The 13,838-nt window shown below is 46.1% G+C and overlaps 1 protein-coding gene and 1 non-coding gene across 2 annotated transcripts; one reads left to right on the forward strand and one right to left on the reverse strand.

Moving 5' to 3' along the window:
* The first annotated feature begins 3,675 nt into the window (after positions 1 to 3,675).
* Positions 3,676 to 3,864, forward strand: LOC118904598. The gene has a single exon (XR_005022049.1). It is a non-coding gene; the product is annotated as a U2 spliceosomal RNA (small nuclear RNA).
* A 7,117-nt stretch (positions 3,865 to 10,981) lies between these two features.
* Positions 10,982 to 12,397, reverse strand: C11H6orf15 (chromosome 11 C6orf15 homolog). Its single transcript, XM_036868928.1, has 2 exons — positions 12,269 to 12,397; positions 10,982 to 12,035 (listed from the first exon to the last, which is right to left on the reverse strand). Exons 1-2 carry the CDS (start codon positions 12,345 to 12,347, stop codon positions 11,161 to 11,163), a joined length of 954 nt encoding a protein of 317 aa, XP_036724823.1. The 5' UTR covers positions 12,348 to 12,397; the 3' UTR covers positions 10,982 to 11,160.
* Positions 12,398 to 13,838: the final 1,441 nt, after the last annotated feature.

A 13,838-nucleotide genomic window follows, 5' to 3' on the forward strand; every position in this document is an offset into this window, starting at 1 on the left:
AGTTATAATCTCCAACCAGGCATGCTTCCTTTGATTGCACTTGATTATTCCCAAGTTTCCTTAACACATCTGCAATTCTTTCCCCAGATGGTGCCTCTCATTTACTGTGAAAATTCACCACAACTTTCACTCATGTGTGATGAACTTCCACCTAACTTCCCAGGAGGCCCTTTACTAGCTGTGTGACTTTAGGCAAGTTACTAAACCTCTCTGAGCCTTATTTTCATCATTTATATTGTTGATAATGCCTACCTTGGATGGTTGTTTGGAATTAGAGAAAATTGTAATAATAGTAACAGCAGCAAAAGTTTATTAAGTTCTTATTGTGGCAGATACTATGGTCAGCATTTAACATGCAATTATTTGCTTGAGTCATCTCAGCAATTCTGTCACGTGGGATCTCTGACTATCCCTGTTTTACAGATTAAGAAACAGGTTTGGAGAGTTTAGTGCCTGGCCCATTAGTTACAGTAGTTACAACCATAATTATTCAATGTCATGAGAAAGGCACAGGGCAGAGGAGTTCTCACTGAAAAGACTTCTTGAACAAGGAGTCATTTGCAGATGGGTTGGTTGGTTTGTTGGTTTGGTTTCTTTGTTTTCATTGTAAACCTAGTATTGTATGTATATGCTCCTTGAAAAAGTTCAAACAGTGCCTATGGTTACAAAGTAAAAAGCTGAGAAGCTTCCACCACCAGGGAGTAACTGCTGAATAACATCCTGAAGGAAATTTCTCCATGAATATACCGTCTAAAAAGAGATCAAGCTGTACGTCTCTATTATTTTTTTTTTCCTGGGTATCATTTTTTTTTCTTTCCTGCTTTTCACTGAGGAGGGGGGTGGGTGAGAGGAGCAAGGGTGCAGGGTGGCCAAGGGCTTGAGGGCTGGCTGCTGGGCCAGGTGCTGGGCAGGGGCCAGGTACTTGCTTGCTTACATGCATTCACTGGTTCTACAGCCACTCTCTGAGTTCCTCCAGTAGTGTCTGCCCTGGCCTAGAGCAGGGCCCAGGGATGAGGGTGAGGAACAGAGGAAGCCAGAATCCAGCGGGGCAGTTGGCCACGTGGTAATGACCTTCAGTGCAAGTTCCAGGCTCTGCAACCAGCTGATACTTGAGCAGGGGAGTGGCCTGACTAGAGCTGGCTTCTTAAAAAATTGTATTAAAATACACATAACATAAAATTCACCATCTTGACCATTTTTAAGTGTACAGTTCAGTAATAATTAAAAACATTCACGGGCTTCCCTTGTGGCGCAGTGGTTAAGAATCCGCCTGCCAATCCCGGGGACATGGGTTTGAGCCCTGGTCTGGGAGGATCCCACATGCCATGGAGCAACTAAGCCCGTGGGCCACAACTACTGAGCCTGAGCTCTAGAGCCCACGTGCCACAACTACTGAAGCCCACGTGTCTAGAGCCCGTGCTCTGCAATGGGAGAGGCCACTGCAGTGAGAAGCCCGCGCACCGCAACGAGGAGTAGCCCCCGCTCACCGCAACTAGAGAAAGCCCGCGGGCAGCGACGGAGACCCAAAGCAGCCAAAAATAAATAAATAAAATAAATAAATTTTTTAAAAAACAAAAAACATTCACACTGTTGTGCAGCCATCACCACCATCCATCACCATAACCCTTTACATCTTGTAAATCTGAAAGTCTATACCTTTTAAACAATACCTCCCCATTCTCCCCTCTCCCCAGCTGGAGCTGACCTTAGGATGGGCTGCAGGAGACAAGGCCTGTGGGTAAGAGGCCAATTAGGAGATGGCTGTAACCACTAAGGCCAGAGGCCATGAGGATCCCCATGTGAGAAAGAAGGGCACAAACAGGAAACAAACTTAATAATTAAACAAAAGCACCTCCCTGTGCATGAAACACTCACTGTGCCAGGCCGCGTGAAGGCATCTGAGGAGTCACTTCCTCTCCAGGTGACTTGCCCAGCTGGAGTCAGCAGCCAGCAAATCTGAAGCCCTTTTTTGCACCCATTTCTCTCATTATTGAAGCTCCTCCATCATCAAAATCTCCCCCTTAGCTCGTCTACACTCACTCCCCTTCAATCCCTTCTCCACTCTGAAAAATCACTTTAAAAGGTAAATATGTTTCTCCCCTGCTTCAACCTCTGAATTCTCATGGTTCTTCAGATATGGATAAAACCCCAAAACCCCAAATCTCTAAGAGGGCCTACAAGGCCCCGCAGGATCTGCTCCAGCACCTCCCCTCCTCACACAGCTGTTCCTTCTTTTTTTTTTTTTTTTGGCCGCTCTGCATGTGGGATCTTAGTTCCCCAACCAGGAACCGAACCCACGCCCCCTGCACTGGAAGCGCAGAGTCCCAACCACTGGACCACCAGGGAAGTCCTACACAGCTGCTCCTTCTGCCTGGAAGGTGCCTGCCCTGCCACCACCCTCCAAGCCCCCTCACACACCACACACACACACACACCACACACACACACACACACACACACACACCACACACAGGGCTGCCCTGCTCTATAGCACATCACTGTTTTAAATTCAGTATTCTTCGTGTAAACATGTGATGTGTTTTTCACCCCTGTTAACCTGTAAGGTCCAGGAGGAAGGGACCATGTGAGTCGTGTTCCCTACTGTAGCCCCAGTGGCTGGACATAGTAAGTGTGCAATGTTAACGGCTAAATGAGTGAACAGTGTAACCTGCTCTCAAGAAAGTTATCTTAGAGTCCATTGCACTGAGTTGCAGATGACTGGTAACAACTCGGGTGATCCTGGAGAGAAGACTGGAGAGGTGGCAGGTGAAGGAGGTGTATGTTAAAGGGTTTGCATAGTTGCTAGGGCTGCCGTACACAGCATCACAAACTGGGTGTCTTAAACAAGAGAAACCTGTTGTCTCGCTCTTCTGGAGCGAGAAATCTGAACTCAGGGTGTCAGCAGAGTTGATTCCTTCTGAAGGCCCTGAGAATCTATCTATTCCATGCCTCTCTCCTTGCTTCCAGTAGCCTCAGGCATTCCTTGGCTTGTAGGTGACATCATCCTTACGTCTTTACATTGTCTTCCCTCTGTGTGTGTCTGTGTCCAAATTTCCTCCTCTTTATATGGACACCAGTCCTATTGGATTAAGCCCCACCCTAATGACCTCATGTTAACGTGATTACCTCTGTAAAGACCCTATTTCCAAATAAGATGACATTCATAGGTACCCAGAGTCAGGACTTCAACATAGAGGGACACAATTCAACCCATAACAGGATTGAATATGGTCCCACCCTGAATGACTATAGCTCAAACAGACCCTAGCCAGGTGCAGAAATCACTGAGCACTTCATCCTGTCCCAATCTAATGACTTCAGAATCTCTACAGTGAACTGACTCTGGGTCCTAACCTCACTTTACCTGTGGGTCCTAACCTCACCTCAACCCTCCAACCTTGCCCACACCTACATTGGTCTCCACCTGTGCCTCTGCTTTGTTCTCACACACAACCTGGTCCGGGGTGTGTTCCTCTCCTTCAGTCTCTTGGTGACGTGAAAAGTCTTCGTGATTGATGACCCACATAGTCTCATGACTGTAGGATACAATACACAGACCACGTTAAATTAGCAAACTCCATGTAAATTGTCTATCTTAAAAGTTGTCAACAGAAGAAGTAACACTGTTACCACCAACCCTCATGTGGACCCTCAATACCTCGCCTTTGGTTTCAAATACTATTCTTCACCTAAAGAAACTAGAACCCTGCATCTATTCTTATCAGTTTAATATCTGATACATCCTCTATCCAAGGACAATGTATTAAATGGATTTTTGGAGCTAGGAGATGGAATAGGAGCTTGCTCCATTCACTCCGCGCATTGACTTGGTATTGCAGTACTTCCAGAAACAGTGCACCAGAAAAGAAAAGAAAAGAAACTAGAACCCATATAATGCAAGACTTGGATGTTAGCTGATTCCATGTCTCAGGGAAGAAAAGACTTAGGACAGGACTTGAATGTTCTGTTGTTGCCAGAAAGCCAGGATACCTTCAAGAATGTCAAGGAAAGTGCTATAAAGGACAAAGGAGCCAACTTAAAGAATCTCCATTGTTCAACCTGAGACAACTGAGCATGAGAAGGAAGAAGACGAGGAGGAGGAATAATAATTATGGTTTACTGAAGTCAATTGTGGCTGTAGAGGCTATGAGATCATTATGATACTCGAAAGATAAAGGTTCATACAAAGTGCACAAAAGATGTCTGTAACAGAAGAGAAAGGATGCAGTTGTTAAAAATGGATTTTAATCAAAAGGGAATTGTTCATTTTGTCTCTTCTGTCAATTATGTGTGTGGTTATAAAGCAGAGAGAGATGCTTTCTTTCACCTACATAAGCGGAAAAGAAAAAAACACAGGCAACTGTGAGAAGGCCAAGTAGCCCCACTCTAAGTATGAACTTTAGCAGAAATAAGAATGTCTGACAAGGGAGGATGTCTGAGGCAATAGTGAAAGGAAGAAGGTGGTTTCTTTTCCTTTTTTTCTGGGCCACACACACACACACACACACACAGTTTGCAGGATCTTAGTTCCCTGACCAGGGATCAAACCTGTGCCCTCAGCAGTGAAAGTGCAGAGTCCTAGCCACTGGACCACCAGGGAATTCCCAAGAAGGCGATTTCAATAGTAGGTACCAAAACGATAAACTAACAACAACAACAACAAAATCACTAAAAAGGAGAGCTAATAAAGTCAACCCAATTCCTCATCTCCTAGAATAAATATCTAGAATGCCCTACTAATTATAATAAGATACAAATAAGAATTAAGATATAATAATGCTAATAGATCAAGTCAGCATATCATAATGAGAGAAAAATGTATCATAATGAGTGGAAAAATCCACTGATCAAGAGGGATTTTTTAAGTATGTTATATTAAGGAGAAGAAATAGGTTGCAAAATTCTAAAATCTATGCACTTAAAAAGAGTTTTATTCTCCAGTGAGATACAGTTTCACAGCCACTAGGCTGGCTCTAATAAAAAGACAGATAATAACAAGTGTTGACAAGAATATGGAAAAATTGGAATCTTCATAAACAGCTGGTGGGAATGTGAAATGGTAAAGCAGCTTTGGAGAATCACTGTTTGGCAGTTCCTCAAAAGGCTTAACGTGGGGTTACCATGTGACCCAGAAAGTCACTCCTAGGTACATACTCCAGAGAAATGAAAATACATGTCTACACAAATACTTGCGCACAAATGTTTATAGCACCATGATACATAATGACCAAAAAGTGAAAACAGCTCAGAATATCCATCAACTGATGAATGGATAAATACAATGTGTTGTACCTATACAATGAAATAATAGAGAGTTCAACAATAAAAAGGAATGAAGTACTGATATCTGCTACAACATGGATGAACCTTGAAAACATTGTGCTAAGTGAAAGAAGCCAGTCACAGAAGACTACATATTGTATTTTCTATTTATATGAAATGTCCAGAATAGGTAAGTTCATAGAGACAGAAAGTAGAGTGGTGGTTGCCTAGGGCTAGGGGAAGGGGAATGGGGAGTGACTGCTAATGGGCACGGAGTTTCTCTGGGGAACAATGAAAACGTTCTAAAACTGATTGTGGTGATGGTTGCACAACTCTGTGAGTATACTGAAAACTGAAGTATAGACTTTCAATGGGCAAATTGTATGGTGTGTAAATTAATATCTCAAGAAAGTTTTTTTTAAGTTTTATTGACTCAACTAGTCTTCTTTAATTAGAAGAAGGAAGAGGAGAAAGAGAAAAAGGAGGAGGAGGAAAGGAGAAAGAGGAAGAGGGGCGGGGAGGAGAAGGAAAGAGCAACAGCTCATGCTGGTGATCAGCAGCCCAGATTTGAATCATAAACTGTGCAACCACGCCTCATGTCCAGACAAGACTAAAGTGGTCAAAATGCCATTCCTAAGTTTATTGAAACCTCAGGATGGGATAAAAAGAGAAAATACTGACATCCTAGAAAGGCAACCCAACCCAAGAAGAGAAGAGGAAAGAGAAGGAGAATAAAGAAATACGTTTAAAAAATAAAAATGCATTATGGCAACGGGGAAAAAAAATAAAGGTTTTTTAAAAAATAAAGAGAATTTAAGGAATAAAAAAAAGAGAAATAAGTTTAAATCCATGGAACTAGCCTTTCATAACTGATTTTTAGTGGACGTGAAGTGATTGGTCTTGTAAATGGTATAATAAGTTTTGTGTTTGTTTGCTGCTTAGGGGGTTTAAGACATTTAAGAGAATCTTACACATCAGACTTGAGATCTGAACTAAATGCTTAAATTGGTTTAAGTGTGAAACAATATCAATGTTTGAATAAAATTTGGTTTATTAAATCTGTAAGTTTTGAGGTAGTAGTTATGTAAGTAGTATGCAGAGGAAGGTTGTTTAGTGCTTAAATGTTAATTGTTTAACAAACTCATAAGGGTAACAAACTTTATATTACACAGAAATGCCTTAAAGTCCTTTAGACAATGGCAGTGTGTTCCAGGAGGGGAGGCTGGGGTCAGATAATTAAGGGTCCACTAACATAGTAGATTGGTTTTATCTTTCTAGGCTCATCATCTTCGCCCCTGTTCATCACTAACAGAGTTAGTTCTTCTGAATTCAGCATCTTACAATGTCACAGTGAACAGAGAGCCCCAAAGCAATGGGGTACAGGAGAGGTGGGTTTTGATGGGGGTGAGGCAAGGGGGAAAGTCCAGTGCATGGGATGGGTGGTCAGACCAGCCAGAGGGGAATCCTGATGGATTGTCCTGGGTAGCCAGGGAGCAGTTAAGCACAGAAAAAAGGTACATAGAGAGGAGACAGAGGAACACTGGGAAAGATGCTAAAGAAAACGGCTTCTGCTCAGTCAGTCAGAACTGCCTTCCTGAGGCCAAGAAAGACTAAATGGTCTCAAAACTAGATCACAACTTGTTTCTACCACCTTTCCACAGTGGCGGTTGCCTAACTGGAGACCCTATTAGACCAGAAATTATTTCACATCAGCCTAGCCCACTGCTTTATTTATTTATTTTTTAATAAGTTTATTTATTTTATTTATTTATTTTTGGCTGAGTTGGGTCTTCCTTGCTGTGTGCGGGCTTTCTCTAGTTGCGGTGAGCGGGGGCTACTCTTCTTTGCGGTGCACAGGCTTCTCATTGCGGTGTCTTCTCTTGTTGCGGAGTATGGACTCTAGGCGCGCAAGCTTCAGTAGTCGTGGCACGCAGGCTCAGTAGTTGTGGCTCATGGGCTCTAGAACGCACGCTCAGTACTTGTGGTGCACGGGCTTAGTTGCTCTGCGGCATGTGGGATCTTCCCGGACCAGGGATGGAACCTAATGTCCCCTGCATTGGCAGGTGGATTCTCAAGCACTGCGCCACCAGGGAAGCCCCTAGCCCACTGCTTTAAACCAAACAGCAGGTATAGCACCAACTTTACTACCACCTCAGGATAAGCCATATCCACCCCACTGATCTATGTGGGGACAATAACAGCCCCGAGCAGTCATTGCTACTGAGAATGTGAAAACGGTCCTTCCTACCCTGGCCATGACCATGCCTCTAAGACCTGAAACACCTATTCTCCTCCCACTATCCCTCCCCTGGACTGTACAGGCCTCCTTGACCAGGATATTCTGTGAGTGGACAGAACTAGAAACCCTGGCATGTGACCGATCTTCCCGAGGGCTGGTGTGCTCACTCTCACGTGTGACAATCTGGGTTCATAAAAGTGTCTTCTGGATGTGTTTACCAGTTTCCTGACAGCAAAGGGAGGAAGCAGACCTAGAAAGAGGTAGAGGGAGTCCCCTGGTGGCCCTGTGGTTAGGATTCGATGCTTTCATTGCCGAAGGCGCGGGTTCTACCCCTGGTTGAGGAACTAAGATCCCGCGAGCTGCCAAACAATGAAAAAAATAAAAAGAAAAGAAAGAGGTATAAAAAGGCAATAGCGAACATCCTTCCAGTGGAATGAGAGGAACACAAGAGGCAGGCATTTGGTCTGGAGAGACAAAACCACAGCCTGGCTGCTGGTCTTCAGATGACATAAAAATGGCTGAAAATGAACGTGTTGGAGGAAGGACTCCAGGTGGTGATTAAACTGTAGGGGCTGGAGAATCTTGCTTTCACCTGCTCTGTGCAGTTTGTCCAGCTTTGCTTGCGGTTTCCAAATGGTACCATACCCAAGCTCCACCTCTTACTGGCTGTGTGACCTTCAGCAAGTTACCTAACCTTGCTGAGCCTCAGTCTCTTCACCCGTAAAATAGAAATAATCAGAGTAAGTACATCCTAGAATTGTTGTGAGAGTTGAGATAACCCTGTAACACATTTTGTTCATGGTAAATATGTGATAAAGGACGCCATTATTACAATCACCCGAGAGTGTGTGTGTAAGTGAAAAATGTCTGAGAGAACACAAGTTTGTTTGAGGAATGAAATAGTTCAAGGAGAAGCCGACTCTCCCTTCTTGATCTTGGAATAATTCTCCTGAGTGTAATTCCCAGGGGGAAGCATCACACCACACTCAACAGTCAACCGTGAAGTCAACTACAGCCACTTCACCAACCAGCCCATTGTGGGCTAAGAACTCTCCTTCTCTGTGATGCCACCAGGACTGCCTCACTGAGACAACATTTTGCATTATAATCAGGCCCTTACACCTGCTCCATTTTTCAGTCTCTAATGTACTTTATCATTATCTTTTAAAAAATACTTATTTATTTATTATCATTTTTTTTTTTTTATTTGGTTGTGGCCGGGTCTTAGTTGTGGCATGCATGTGGGATCTAGTTCCCTGACCAGGGATCGAACCTGGGCCCCCTGCATTGGGAGTGCAGAGTCTTAACCACTGCACCACCAGGGAAGTCCTATCATTATCTTAATTAAATTTCATAACAATCCTGTGAGGTAGACTGGACATCTGCTTTCATCCCATTTTACAGATGAGAAAACTAAGGTCTGCAGAGGCAAATGACCAGCCTAAATTGACACAGCAGAGAGAACTGTGTGGGCACATGGAAGGGGAATCTCGTCTTCCAACTTCCTGCCAAGTGCCCTCTCTACTGCGGGACCTTCGAGAAATGACTCCTGCTACTCCAGCAGCTACTTCCACCAATTAACCACTAATAAAAATGTAAAAATCTGTATATGAGCATCAGCTCCCACTGCAGACCTTAGGACATTTATTATATCACAGATTACTGACCAATCTCACTTTTTTTTTTTTAATAGCAGCAACTAACCCTAAAGCAAAGACCAGTCTGACAAAGCTGACCACGGCTGCCCGGGACCATCCATCAGCACCAAGTAGTGGATGAACTGCACTCCCTCAGCTCAGTGTTACCTCTGTCAGCCTTGGCTCACCTCACTCTCTGGGCCTCAGTATCTCCACCTGTATAATGGGCCCAGCAGTGCCTACACAATGGGATTGTTGTGGGAATTAGCTGGAAGGGTGTTGTGAAAGCAACTCATCCAGAGTCTGGCACATAGCAGGTACTCAATTAAAAATTAGATGAGTTTTTGTTAATTGCATATTATACTTGAACACTCCCTGGACAGATAGAAAAACTTGGTTTGAGTCACTGACTCTGTCACGTGTTAGCTATGTCACCTTGTGTAAATTGCTTAATCTCTCTGAGCTTCAGTTTCTTTATCTTACAACCTATTCCTCACAGTTGTTAATGAAGGTGAAAGAATGGAATGTACAGAGCATTCCCAAGCTGAGAAGGGCTTTGTGGGGTTTCTAGGGAGATGTCAGTGAGGCTCTGGCAAGGGCATGGTAGCAGTACAGATGGGAGTCTGTGTGCAGCCCTGTGGCTCAGGAATAAAGTGGAAGAAGAGAGAAAACAGGGAAGTCAGAGAGAGAGTGCGAGTGCGTTGACTCAGTGTTTGCTGAGTGCTGACCTAGGTCCAGACGCTGTCCGTGGTGTTGGGAGTTCCGCAGTGAACAAACAAAGTCCCTTTCCTGTGGTGCTTGTGGAGAACAGAGGAGGGGAGTGCTGACACAGAATTTAAAAGTGCAAATAGGAGTGACTAGAGAGAGGGAGGCAGCCAGAAAGAGGGACAGATAGAAATGAGACCAAGCCTGAGAATGAGCTTGGGCTTGTGGAAGAGACAGGTGCTGAAAACAGAACCGCCTGCCCCAGGACAGGGAGAAAGTGAGAGTCCAGGGTGGGAAAGAATTGGGGAAGGAGGTTGGGGTGATAGAGGGTGGTGTGGCTGGTGATGGGAAGACATGGGTGGACACCAGGAGTGTGCCCCCTGGAAACCCCATCACCCCCACCAGCTTCTGTTAACTTCCTTCTGCACTTTCTTAGAATGACCCTTCCTCACCCCACTCCAACTCCTGTACAAGGATACTGAGCTCCTGAGAAAACCAAAGGCAGGGTAGTGTGACCAAAAGAAGAGACTGTGTCATCACTTGAGAATAAAAGCATCAAATGCTGCCATAGGCAGGACTGTTGGCTCCAAGTTTCTCTCTTCCTGTCCCTTCTCCCTTTCCTTTCTTCCTCTATTGAGGTCTGCTATTTGTTCAGCAAATGCCCAAAGTCTGTGGTTCTCTGGGGCACAATGTACCAAGCGATGCATGTAAGGGAGATCAATGCTTCTTCCACTTCCAAGAACCGTAACTTTCTGGGAAGAAAAGGTAAGCATAGACAAAAATGACTTTCTCTGACCCTCTGTGTCTCTGAATCAAAAGAGTATTCATTCCCCACTTGGCCCTGGTACCAACTTCCTGGACCTCATCCTTGCCTCCTGCCACAGGTGCCATCTCAGTTAGTCCTGCTGCCTCTCCTCCCCTTTTCAGATTCCAGGACAGTTCTGGAACCAGCTCTCCCACCTGGCCCAGATGAGACCACGAGGCCCCACCCTCAAACACCTGGGCTTTGATCTTTTGCAAAGGATGGGGATAGCAAGAGAGTGTCAGGAGGACCCTAGAGGGACATGAGGATGACTAGAAAATGGGGATGGACAAAACTCCAGTTTGCACCCAGAAACAAAGACACTGAGAAGAAGCGGATTCAGTAAGTGCTGTGTTTTATTGGAGATCAGCATATGGGGAGCAGGGAGGCAGTGAAAGTGGAGAGGACGCTAGAAAACAGCTGATAGGATCTTGATTTAGCTCACACTGCAAGGGGAGGGAGCAGGACTCCCTTCTCTGACTTCTAACTTAGGGTTGTCCCCCTCTGTCATTCTCCTAACTCCACTGTGACCCAGGGTTTTGAGGATTGGGAAAGGCAGCTGCGGTGCTCCAATAAGAGCCAGGAGCACGGCGAACTCTGGGAGGAAATCGATTAATACCTGGGTGTAGATGACTATTCCCCCAGCTAGTACCTGGATACCGATTAATAATCCCCCATGTGGTACATGGATACGGATTAATACTCCCCCAGCTAGTACTTGTGTATTGATTACTGTTACCCCAGATTCCCATAGGGTATGGCAAGCGGTTTGGTCTCCATCCAGTGCCAGGACCTTTACCTCCCCAGCATATACGGGGATTCAGGGACCCGAAGTAGTGACCAGGCAGAACTGGCCATCGAATTTTGCTGATGAGAGACCGGGGAGGGCGTAGGGCAAGGATTTTTCCCTGGGCGCCCAGCACATTAGAGTGGAGTGGCCGTCTAGATTCAGGGTCCTCGTGGAGGAGTGAAGCCTCGGGTGAGGTGTCTGCGGGGTGTGCAGAGGTCTCTGCAGGCAAAGGCCCGCTGCCCGGAGGGAGGGCAGCCGCACTAGAAAGGTAGGACAGTTCTTCGGGCAGCACTTCTCCCACATGGTCCTTGACCACAGCAGCCATCGTCGGCCAAGGGTCCTCCGAGGGCCAGGAATCCATGGAGGGCAGCCCCCCAGATGGGGGCCACCTCTGTACCGCAGCACCTCCTGCAGGTTGAGAGCCATGTGATGGAGAAGCATTGCGCTGCAGAGAATCAATTGCTGAATCATTAGGCCCAGGCTGAGGATGTTCTGAGTTGGAGGGGCCGGTCAAGGAAGGTTGCCCAAGCAGAGGCAGGTTGATCCCCAAGTCTCGGGGAAATTTCTCCTCCACCACACCGATGCTCCGGGCAAAGAGGCCTGAGGGAAGGGGAAGAGGAGGCAACCAGTGGACCAGATGTTTAGTCTCAGTGCCCTCCCTTCCCTGACTCCCTGATTCCCTTTGCTTCAAGTCCCTCCACTTTGCCTGTGCCAACTCTTTCCTCCCTCAGGGACCCAACTGTACACGCTCCCACCTTTACCTCTTCCCTCAATCCCAGTTCCCCGAGGACCACTAGTCCGCTCCTGCCCAAAGGTTGGCACAGCCTCCATACCTGGAAGATGAAGACAGACCAGGAGCAGGCCCAGAGGAGCCCGGCTCCCTGCCACATGGCCCTGCATCTTGCTCTGCATCTCCCTCAGCCCCAAGACAGCCAGCCCTTTATCCTGTTAGTGGGCGGGGGACATCAGAAACAGGCTGAGCCAGTGGTTGTGGAAACAATATATCTCTACGTTCCACCTCGTTCCTAATTCGTTCTGTGGCAACAGGTGCCACTTGTATGACCCAGGGAAGCTGGGTGTTCCCACCCTGCTCCTTTCCTCAAGCTCTCCACCCCTTCCTAACCCAGGTGTCCTGGCTCACAGCTCATCACTTGTTGCCAGCCCTACCCTTCCTGGCTGCCGACACCAGGCACATGAGGACCTTCACCCTTGGGGTCCCAATCTCTTCACTGACTTCTCAGCAATAGAAACACCTGATTCTGTTTCTCTTTGGGACCCAGATCATTCTCTTCCAGCACCCCTTTCTCGTGCATCCCCATAGCTTGGGCTTCAGAGGAGCCCTTGCTAAATCATTAGGGCCAGGGTCTGGTTTGGGCTGAGGATGTTCCGAGTTGGAGGGGCCGGTCAAGGAAGTTTGTCCAAGCAGAGGCAGATTGATCCCCAAGTCTCGGGGAAATTTCTCCTCCACCACACCGATGCTCCGGGCAAAGAGGCCTGAGGGAAGGGGAAGAGGAGGCAGCCAGTGGACCAGATGGACCATAGCTACATCGTCTTGACCTCAACCTGCAGGAGGTTCTGGGGTGCAGAATTGACCCCCTTCTGAGGGGCTGCTCCTAGATGAGACCCTGTGTCTAGGGAAATAGACCTGGTTCCCATCCTTAAGAGATGATGGTGTATTGGTTTCCTATGGCTGCTATAACAAGTAACCACAAACTTAATGGCTTACAACAACACAAATTTACTATCTTACAATTTTGAAGAGCAGAAGTCCGACATGGGTCTCACTGAGTTAAAATTGAGGTGTTGGTAGAGCCTTTCTGGAGGCCCAAGGGAAGAATCCATTTCCCTGCATCTTCCAGCTTCTAGAGGCCACCTGAGTTCCTTGGCTTATGGTCCCCTTCCTCCATGTTCAAAGCCAGAAACAGCAGGATCTTCTCACATTGCATCAGTCTGACCTCCTCTTCTTCCCTCTCCCATATTTAAAGACCCTTATGATTACATCGGACTCACCCAAATAATCCCAGATAATCTTTCTACTTTAATGTCATCTGACTAACAACCGTAATTCCATCTGCAAACAGTTTCCCTTTGCTATGAACCTCACATATTCAGTTTCCAGGCATCAGGACATGGACACATGGACATCTCTGGTGATGGGGAGGGCACAAGTCTGCCTACCTTAGATGGTCAAATGCATCCACAGAATACAAGAGATACAGAGAGAGAGAGAGAGAGAGAGAGAGAGAGCAGATGTTTCCAACTAAGTAGAAGGAGGGCATTGAAATGCTGTTGTCAAATAGCCATGAGTTGATCATTGTTAAGGCTGAATGATGAGAGCATAGGGAGTCATTAAGTATTTTGTCTACTCTTAAATATGTTTGAATTTTTCCAATAAAAAGTGTT

Source organism: Balaenoptera musculus, chromosome 11 (genome assembly GCF_009873245.2).
Source record: "Balaenoptera musculus isolate JJ_BM4_2016_0621 chromosome 11, mBalMus1.pri.v3, whole genome shotgun sequence".
NCBI lineage: Eukaryota > Metazoa > Chordata > Mammalia > Artiodactyla > Balaenopteridae > Balaenoptera > Balaenoptera musculus.

Coding starts and splice junctions, on each gene's coding strand:
- C11H6orf15 (XM_036868928.1), bottom strand. CDS start 12,347: ATGCAGAGCAAGATGCAGGGCCATGTGGCAGGGAGCCGGGCTCCTCTG. Junction 12,036..12,268: donor GGTCTGTCTTCATCTTCCAG/GTATGGAGGCTG, acceptor CCCTTCCCTCAG/GCCTCTTTGCCCGGAGCATC.